General features: G+C 36.9%; 1 protein-coding gene across 1 annotated transcript in view; it reads right to left on the bottom strand.

Moving 5' to 3' along the window:
• The window catches only part of LOC133173483 (low-density lipoprotein receptor-related protein 2-like), a 50,447-nt gene continuing 40,365 nt past the window's right edge, over positions 1-10,082 (bottom strand). The window contains exons 64-76 of the mRNA XM_061308468.1: positions 9,823-9,948; positions 9,436-9,573; positions 9,004-9,135; positions 8,546-8,819; positions 7,181-7,309; positions 6,575-6,798; positions 1,823-2,002; positions 1,626-1,748; positions 1,409-1,507; positions 1,214-1,279; positions 980-1,067; positions 628-730; positions 1-479 (exon numbers count right to left, since the gene is read on the bottom strand). Coding sequence (XP_061164452.1) covers positions 294-479; positions 628-730; positions 980-1,067; positions 1,214-1,279; positions 1,409-1,507; positions 1,626-1,748; positions 1,823-2,002; positions 6,575-6,798; positions 7,181-7,309; positions 8,546-8,819; positions 9,004-9,135; positions 9,436-9,573; positions 9,823-9,948 — 1,868 coding nt within the window. The 3' untranslated portion in view covers positions 1-293. The remainder of the gene's footprint in view (positions 480-627; positions 731-979; positions 1,068-1,213; positions 1,280-1,408; positions 1,508-1,625; positions 1,749-1,822; positions 2,003-6,574; positions 6,799-7,180; positions 7,310-8,545; positions 8,820-9,003; positions 9,136-9,435; positions 9,574-9,822; positions 9,949-10,082) is intronic.

Here is a 10,082-nt window from a genome sequence, read left to right as displayed (position 1 = left end):
TTTTGGTACATATAAATGTCATTTTAATACTTTTTTAAATAGCATTTGTGTCTATATTTGCAAAAAAGCAATGAAAAACAATATATATACATGTAAACATGTACATGTGCAAAGAAAAATTTGATATGATGCTTCTTCTCTGGCACACATACACAGCTTTCAGAAACATACAAATTGCACATTAACCTATGTTTAACATCCATCCATCCCCTTGCAGTGACATTTATAATCTTCACACTAACAACCAGTTTGTAGAATGAGGATTCAGTAATGTATGAGATCCCTGCGGCTTGTTATATCGTGGAGTCCACATGTCCATTTGTCTGTGTGACATCACTTTGTGACAATGTTATAGAGTCAGCAGGGGCTGCTATGTCTGGTGCACTACGTAGAGTTGTATCTAAACCCTCCTCTTTGAAAAACATAGGGTTACTAAAGTTTGTGGAATCTATTTCACTACCACATAAGTTTGGATTTGGCTGAAAAATAATTTAGTAGGTGAAACTTTAAATTAAGTTAAAAGTTCATAAAATGCTAGTAAACAGAAATGGACAAGTTTTAATGAAGACCTGAGTAAATTGGTGGGGAGGCAAAGTGAAAGAAAATTGAAAAACAATATTATCTTACTTCCTCAAAATTGAAGGGCGGAGCGAGTTGAACATTGCCCCCGTCTCTGTAGGACACAGTGCTGGATCCCACTTTCAGGTCTCGAGCTTTCAGCAACAGTTTTCTGTCAAGATTAAAACATTTCATATGACAGTACAGAAAGTTCTCAAATCAGTCAATGTAGCTTCTAGCAATTTATTTTAAAATATTTCCCCAATTAATGATAATGTCAGGTTTATCAAAACTTCAATTGCCCCTACTAATTTTGTAAATTTACAAAATGAACGGAATTCCTCTTTACTACACAATAGCATCATTCATGTGTTAAATAATGACTTGTAGAATGTGAGTGAGCACATGAAATACATCCTACCCTTTTTTCTTCAAGATGAACAAGAACAAAATGAAGGCTACAGTAACAAATGTGACTATGATGACTGGAACTATTATCCCAACCACATCTGAAAATAAAGTTTGAGATACTGTATTCACATCTACACAACCTCCTTTTCCTACATTTTTATTTCTATAAGTTTATAAATCAATGCTGGGTATTAATCTTAAAAGTTATACACATAATTTAAAACTGCAGTGTAGGTTGAGATACCTGTGGCAGAATCTTCATTGATCAATTTTTCTGGCAGTTTTACAAGGCACTCCTCCCCACTGTAACCTAATGAAAGAAAAAAAATGCACAAATTTCTCAAATATATCCACAAAAATGACTTATCATGTGTACTGTTAAAGTACTTTTTTTAAAAATGTTATACCGCATGAGGACTGTTGATTGAATCCTACATACCAGTTAGACATTGACATGATTTGGAGCCATTGATCATTAAACAAGTTCCTCCGTTGTAACACACACAGAGTTCTGGGTCTGGTATTTCCTCTTCCCAGGCTGTAATGAAGAACAATAATCTTATCACAGATGAAAATCTCAATTAATTACTTGTTCAGGATATGCCTTTTGTTATGTTCCAGTCCAAAGGGAGAGAGAGAGAGAGAGTGAGAGATACCTGCATCACATGTATAGGGATCCCTGAACTGTGCTCTTTCTGGACAGGCACATCTGAAGCCATCAGGGGTCAGCAGACACAAGTGACTGCATCTCTCAGTGGACGACAGGCAACGATTCTTAACTGTAACAGACAATATACATATGCATAGTGTTGCAACTATTCCCTTAATGCAAGATATACTTTAATTCATATACCTGTCATATTGTGTCTTCTTGGGTGGAAGATTTTGAGGGAGGATGGAAGCAGAAGTCCAGCCTGTAATGTGACATTGACACCACGCCCAAACTTGTCCATGGTCATCAGCTTCCCAGTCTGTTGAGAGGCCCAGTACAGGGTACTCTCAAACACATCCAAACTGATGGGATTCACTATACCTAAAACATTTTAAGTTTTTCAATTTATTTTGAGCAAAAAGGACTGTGCAAATTTTAATCACAAAAGCAAAAATAACAAGATGTGTTTGTGAAACACTGATGCCCCCGTATGACAGCTTATGGCGAAGGTTAAAGTTTCTCAAATGCAAGTCAAAATTCAGGCCAAAAGATAAAAAATGTTGGTACCCAAAGAAAGGTCTTGTCTCGAGGAATATACCTGTGAAATTTGAAAGCCCTAGCTGCAACTGTTCAAAAGTTATGGTGAAGGTTAAAGTTTTTTTAAAAGTAAGTAAAACGTCAAGGTGAAGGTCAAAGTTGTTAGTGTCCAAAGGAAGGTCTTGTCACAAGGATTACATATGTGAAGTATGAAAGCCCTAGCACCAACCATTCACAAGTTATGGCCAAGGTTAAAGTTTTTTGAAAGTAGGTCAAACTCCCTATGTCAAGGACAAAGGGTCAAAGTGGTTGGTATTCAAAGGAAGGTCTTGTCACAAGGATTACATATGTGAAGTATGAAAGCCCTAGAATCAACCATTCAAAAGTTATGGCCAAGGTTAAAGTTTTTCAAAAGTAGGTCAAACTCCTAGGTCAAGGTCAAAAAGGTTGACATCCAGAGAAAGGTCTTGTCACAAGGAATACACATGTGAAGTTTGAAACCCCAAGCACCAACTGTTCAAAAGTTATGGCCAAGGTTAAAGTTCTTCAAAAGTAGGTCAACCTCCAAGGTCAAGGTCAAAAGGTCAAAGTTGTTGGTATCCAAAGGAAGGCCTTGTCACAAAGAATACACATGTGAAGTTTGAAACCCCAAGCACCAACTGTTCAGAAGTTATGGCCAAAGTTTAAAGTCTCATAAAAGTTTGCAAAAGTGGGTCAAACTCCAAGGTCAAGGTCAAAAGGTCAAATATGATGGTACCCAAAGAAAGGTCTTGTCACAAGGAATGCACATATGAAATATGAAAGTCATAGCTCCAACCAATCAAAAGTTATGGGCAAGGTTAAAGTTGACAACAGGCAGACAAACATACAAACAGACAGACAAAGAGACAGACATGACAAGAACAATATACCCCCGGGATCTTTCGATCCGGGGCATAAAAATAGTAGTAAAAAGGTGTGACCCCCACCTTTAACATGCTATATATGAGAACGGTTGTAAATCATTATGACTAACTGTGGCCCTGCTGTTCTTCAAATTTTTACAACAAAAAAAATCCCTTAATATTAAAAAAATCTTACCCCTCTCTAGCCTTCGGGGGGGCATGATTCAAACAAACCTGAATCTTCACTAAATGTGAATTTATTTATTATGCTACACTGTAGTCCTTCTGTTTTTGAGAAGTTTTTAAAGATTTCCCCCATTTATTCGCAATTCAAACACTGGTGAGTGGCTCAACTGGACGGATCAAACTGAAACAAACCTGATCCAAACAAGAAGTCTGTGAGCCAATGCTCACTAGTAATACCCCCACTCTGATGTGAATATACACTCTAAGCACAGATAAACATGAAGTTGATATCAGATTCATACAAAAATGAATCCCACCATATGGCATGCCTAAACAAAGAGTGTGTTAAAATTTCAAACATCTGTGATGAGTAGTTGCTGAGAAAACTGTGATGAAAATTTGTGATGTATGGTACAGACAGATGCACGGATAAACAGGAAGTTGACCACGGATTCCTACAAAAATGAATCCCACCTTATGACATGCCAAAACAAAGAGTGTGTTAAAATTTCAAGCATCTGCGATGAGTAGTTGCTGAGAAAACTGTGACGAAAATTTGTGATGTATGGTACTGACAGACACACGAATAAACAGGAAGTTGACCACATATTCCTACAAAAATGAATCCCACCATATGGCATGCCTATAAACAAAGAGTGTTAAAATTTCAAGCATCTGCGATGAGTAGTTGCTAAGAAAACTGTGATGAAAAATTTGTTATGGACAGACAGACACACACACACACAGACAGACACACAAGGGTAAAACAGTATACCCCCCTCTCCTTCGGAGCGGGGGTATAACAATGAATGTGAGAAGGACAGTGCAAAAATCATTGGATGGAGAAGTTGCAGAAGCAAGAACTTCAAGAATGTCAGAGATCTAACACCAATCTAGTCTGGACACAGTCCAATGGTTGTGCAAATGCAGTGCACTGTTACCACCAGCAAGACACAGGAGGATCCAAGCCTAAATACACACCACAATCTCTCAGCTTCTGAGTCATCACTCGACAGAGCTGCAGATCTATCAGGGGACTTTGACCAAAGGCAAGTCAAAGGCCACAAGAAAGACTAGAACTGTCCAAAAGGGACAAATACCCCCCGCTGGGTTTTTCAGAGGTGCCAAATCACTAATATTTTATGGATCAAAGAGGTGTTCACAATTTTCTTATTAACATTTAGAGTGAAAAAATAATTGCTCATTATATTTTTTTAAGAATGAAACTAAGGAACAACCTAATAAAACATCAATACCAATACATTGTAATTACATTGTTTTTAATACATTGAAAAAATAAATTGCAACTATCTATCATCTTTTTGAGACATGACATTCTGCAAATTGATTTTTTGAAGAAAAAAATCAATTAATTACAAAATCAAATTAATCTTGATAACTTTATATCAAATTCATTTTAAAAATGAAAGGCTGGTCATCCTTTAACTATGTACTATGACAGACAATAAATTACAATGAAGAGAATTAAAGAACAGAGATCTTTAAATTCCCAGGAGATATAGATAACACACATGCTTGATCAGAGATGCCCTAACAGCTTCCCACACTGAACTCATTAATTAATCTTTAACTGGATGCATGTTCCACTCATTACACCCAAGGGACAAATGGATTTACACTATCTGCTGTGTAATGTAAAAACTGTTTTTAATACTTGGTGATATTTTTTTTTGTTTTAATGAATAGTTTTAAGCTGTAGTTCACATTTTTGTACAGATGTTCTAGATTCTGTGTCTCAAACCTTAGAAATAAACCCAAAATGACTAAGTCAATAAAAATGGGGAAAAAAACTGTAAAATGCAGAAAAATTATCAAATAATGTTGAAAATACCAGGTGCACATCTTCATATGGTAAATAATGAGTGTACAAATTTTCATACAATTCTATGAAATAGTCTTTGAGAAAAGGTCAGGACAAAACCACATAATAACAATGAAAAAAAACACCTGTAAAATGCAGAAAAATTATTTAATCATGATGAAAATACCAGGTGCAAACCTTCATATGGTGAATAATAAGTGTACAAATTTTCAGACAGATCTATGCAATAGTTTCCGAGAAACGCTCTGGACAAAATCTTGTCTACAGACAGACGGACAGACAGAAGGACATGGTGATTCCAATATACCCCCCCTAAACTTCGTTTGCAGGGGGTATAATAAGAGAGGTGATGTTACCTAAGATGGAGGATGACACAGCATGAAACAGCTTCGACAATGACTTCAGTGCAATTCTGGAAACAACTGGCAATTCAGATTGAAAGCTTGTGGCATTTGGCAACCTCATAGTTGTATATAAATTTGGGAAAGAAAGATTGTGTACTTATAAAGGAAACAACAGAAGAGAGGAGAGATCAGGTAATGTTGTGAAGAACTGAGGCAACTCAACAGGGCTATAGTTTACTGTAATCATGGCTGAAGAAGGGACTACCAGGAAAGTATAAAGCTTGGGTTTACCAGCATGGAATCCTGTTGAGACAGATGAGGTTGCTTCTGATTTATAAGGTGGTAGAGGGCTTGCAGAAGGCAGTCAACAGCTAAGGCTTTACTTCAATTAGACTCTATAGCAAGACATCTCCAATTATCCCAATCATCAGTGATTGAAGAGTTCAAAGTAGCTAAACACAGACAATGATGACTTTAAGAGACTTATTAGATCAAAAGGTCCATGATGCTGGAGTACAGACAAGGTCAGGACACAAGTGGTAACCATTTACAGCAGTAAACAGAGAAAATGCTGAAATTGCAGGACATAATCAGCAACATGTGCACATGCAGAGAAGGTATTGGTGTATCCTAATTTCAACAATGGGCCATGGTTGACAAGACCAAAAGGAGGAGCATGGCCCAGGGAGAGGTGAAAAGAGAGGTTGAAGATGCCGCCAGTTCACGGCCAGCAGGGGGTCTGGATGAGATGGTAGCTTCCACAATGCAATATTACATGATCAGATCTATGGAAGATGGATCCATTCAGGATAGAGTTTTTTACTGGGATTGGTGTATGATACTTTGATACAACTTTCACCAGCTAATTTACAACAGTGCGGACTCACAGAAGATCCTGCTTGCAAACTGTGTGGAAAAAGGAGCATTATGTTGCACATATTATCTGGGTGTTCTGTTGCACTGATGCAAGTCTGGTACATCTGGAGGCATGGTAAAATCTTAATGAACCTGGCTGACATGGTGGAGATCTATAAGAGATCTTTAACATTAAAGCTCACTTGAGCCTTTGGCTCATGTGAGACTAAAAGTACCAGTCACCAGTCTGTTACTTTCATAACTTGTAAATCTGACATAAATACTGAGAAGATGCTATACATACCTCTCCCTATCACTGTGACTCTGTCTGACCCATCAGCATTCATTGACTCAATGAGGTTTTCTTTAGAGTCACACCAGAACACTCTGTCATTCATGTGGTCATCAATGGCCAACCCTGTGGGGCGCCCCAGGCGAGTTGATACCAACTCCTCTCGGTGATCACCATTCATCCAAGCCCTCTCGATCTTTGGATAAGAGCCACTTGCATCAGTCCAATACATCCAACTGAGAAATAGTAATCATATACACTGTATATTGAAAGGTTACATTTCTTTGTTACTTCCAATTGATCAAGCAAAGTATTCTATTATTCTATTATTGTACATTATTGCAATGTAGGAGTAAGGCATAGGAAATGCAGATATCTTTGAATTTAAAACACTTCAATTTTCACTCATAAGGTAACAACTTTACCAAAAATAACAATTCCATGGTAATTTTGTCAACAACAAAAAACAATGTTGACTTCTATAGATCTCAGAGAAAATTTGGTAATGACTGCATCTAAAGCTTTCCATTCTTTGTTAATCCTGCCATGGACATTTTTCTAATCTTATTTGCCCAAATTCTTTTTTTAAATTTTTACTTTAATTTGACCCCGACATACCCTAATTTTGAATTGACAGCAATAGCCAGAGGGAATTGCAGGTCATCCCTGATTAAAACCTTGGCATATCTACCATCACTTTTAGCCACAGATATTGTATTATGTGCAGAATCTGTCCAGTATATGTTCCTGAAAGACACAAAATGAAAATGCATTGGTATATCTTGTTATATTGAGAAATCTGAATGTCTGATAAATTACTTTAAAAAACCACAATCATGATTTTAGTTCTGATAGGAAGTCTAATACATCCTCGATTTAATGAGAATCTCTTGTCCTTACCTAGCCACTGAATTCAAAGCCTTGCTATTATCATGAATCTGATATATTCACCTACCAATCCAGTATTACATGTATAGGTACATCCCAAGATAAATTTGATATCTTTATCTAGCCATTCAGCCTATAACAACAAGACAAATATTAAAGTTGTAATGATATATCAGATACCGGTATATCCTGATACATTTCCCCTGAAGTTGGTTACTGGTACAGCAATCCGGAATACCTTTTTTTTTTTAATTCCAATTTGAAAATTAGAATTCACATCATTTAATTGCTTTAAAAAAATTATGTTTAAATTTGGTATGTTACCTAGCCACACAGATTCATCGATCCTAGTTTGTGTGAATCTGATATCTAATAACCCAGTCTTCAGCCACAGGAATTAATCCACTGTCACACGATTACATGACTATGAAATCTTAAATAGCAAAACAGTCTGTACCCACATGATTAACAGGAATCTTGACATCTTGCCTAACCACTATTCATAGACAAACTATTAACATGACTTATGTCTTACCTAGCCACCCAGTCAATAGTGGCCTGATTGAGATAAATGTGATACCTTACCTAGCCACCCAGTCAATAGTGACCTGATTGAGATAAATGTGATATCTTACCTAGCCACCCAGTCAATAGTGGCCTGATTGAGATAAATCTGATATCTTACCAAGCAACCCAGTCAACAGTGGCCTGATTGAGATAAATCTGATATCTTACCAAGCTACCCAGTCAATAGTGGCCTGATTGAGATAAATCTGATATCTTACCTAGCCACCCAGTCAATAGTGGCCTGATTGAGATAAATGTGATATCTTACCTAGCCATCCAGTCAATAGTGGCCTGATTGAGATAAATGTGATATCTTACCTAGCCATCCAGTCAATAGTGGCCTGATTGAGATAAATTTGATATCTTACCTAGCCATCCAGTCAATAGTGGCCTGATTGAGATAAATTTGATAAAATGTGATATCTTACCTAGCCACCCAGTCAATAGTGACCTGATTGAGATAAATGTGATATCTTACCTAGCCATCCAGTCAATAGTGGCCTGATTGAGATAAATGTGATATCTTACCTAGCCACCCAGTCAATAGCCACATCCTCGGGCTGGTAAGTCACAATGTTGAGGTCTTGTGGCAGGGCCTCAGTGTCCACCTTCATGTTTTGTGGGATCCCTGCCCTTCGGATCTTTTTCATTGACGTATCTGTCCAGTAGATCAGTTTGCGACCCATGTCAACATCTATTCCTCCAAGATACTGTCCACTATTTACAGTTCCTGAGTAGTCCTTACGATCTAGAATTATCTGACGAATCTCGTGTCCAGTGGTGAAGAAGACAGCAGTCATTCCTGTCCAAAAATTGTTTTAAAAAATCAGACTCTGCTTGAAAAATGATTTTACACCATTAGCCAAAAGATTTTCATATGGCCTATTGATCCTACAGAAATGTACTCTTGCTAGAAAACTGACTGGAAAACAGTAGTGGCTTTAAATATGGATATAACTTTAATAAGTTAGCTACAAATTAATTACCTTCTGCTTTACACTTTGTTCCCTTGCCTTTGACATCAGAGAATCCATCATAACACATACACTTATAGGAGCCCTTAACATTGTGACACATCTGAGGACACTGGTTTCCCCATGTGGAACACTCATCAGCATCTATCAAAAAAGATTTTAAGGTATGGTTTGATTAATGATGTTCTGAAAAGGAATTCTCAAATCAAATCCATGTGTTACAGGAAGGGAGAAAATGTGATGGATCACACAATGATTCAACCCCGCTAAACTCTAGACAGATGCCCAACCAATTCTTCTATCTGAGCACCAGAAACTGAACCTATCTGATTACCATACTTGAATGAGCTGGACCAAATAATCCTAATTTCATGGTTAAGACAGAAGAAATGTATTAAAATTTGTCTGTCTGTATCTGTCTGATGATTTGATACTGATACAAACCTTCACACATTTTTTTATCACTGGAGATCTGGAAGCCTGGTTTACAGGAACACAAGAATCCGGATCCTTTCAGATCCGTACAATTGTGATCACACCCACCATTGTTTACACTGCAGTTCACATGACCAACAGATTTATCTACAAACGGGAAAAAAAATCCTTTCACTTAGGAACAATTACAGCTTTTAGAAACAAACTTTCTACACGTATACATTTACATGCAGAGTAACTAATTTAATTTGTATTTTGCTACAAAACATAAGACAAGCTTTCACATATCATGCAGCAAAGAATGTAATGTAACTATAATAGGAAAATTTTTCCCTCAAGAATGAGTACATGTACTAGTGTAATTAGAGTATGGTTGCAGAAAAAGAAGATACTTACGGCATCCAATTTCATCTGACAAATCTCCACAGTCATCAGCATTGTCACACACTTTTGTAGCATTAATACATTTCTTATTGGCACATTTAAACTGTGAAGGATCACAATGGTCAAATTTCACACCACCTGAAACATTTTTGACATACTATACAATATTCTGAGAAATATCACTATAAACTTGCTTTACCTGATATATTACCCATTGCTTGACTAACCTATGTAGATTTTGAAAAAAAAAATAGCTTTCAAGTGAAGTAATT

Source organism: Saccostrea echinata, unplaced genomic scaffold (genome assembly GCF_033153115.1).
Source record: "Saccostrea echinata isolate AGI-Se365-2 ecotype Australia unplaced genomic scaffold, CSIRO_AGI_Sech_v1 ptg000056l, whole genome shotgun sequence".
NCBI lineage: Eukaryota > Metazoa > Mollusca > Bivalvia > Ostreida > Ostreidae > Saccostrea > Saccostrea echinata.
This window is presented reverse-complemented; position numbering and strand designations above follow the sequence as displayed.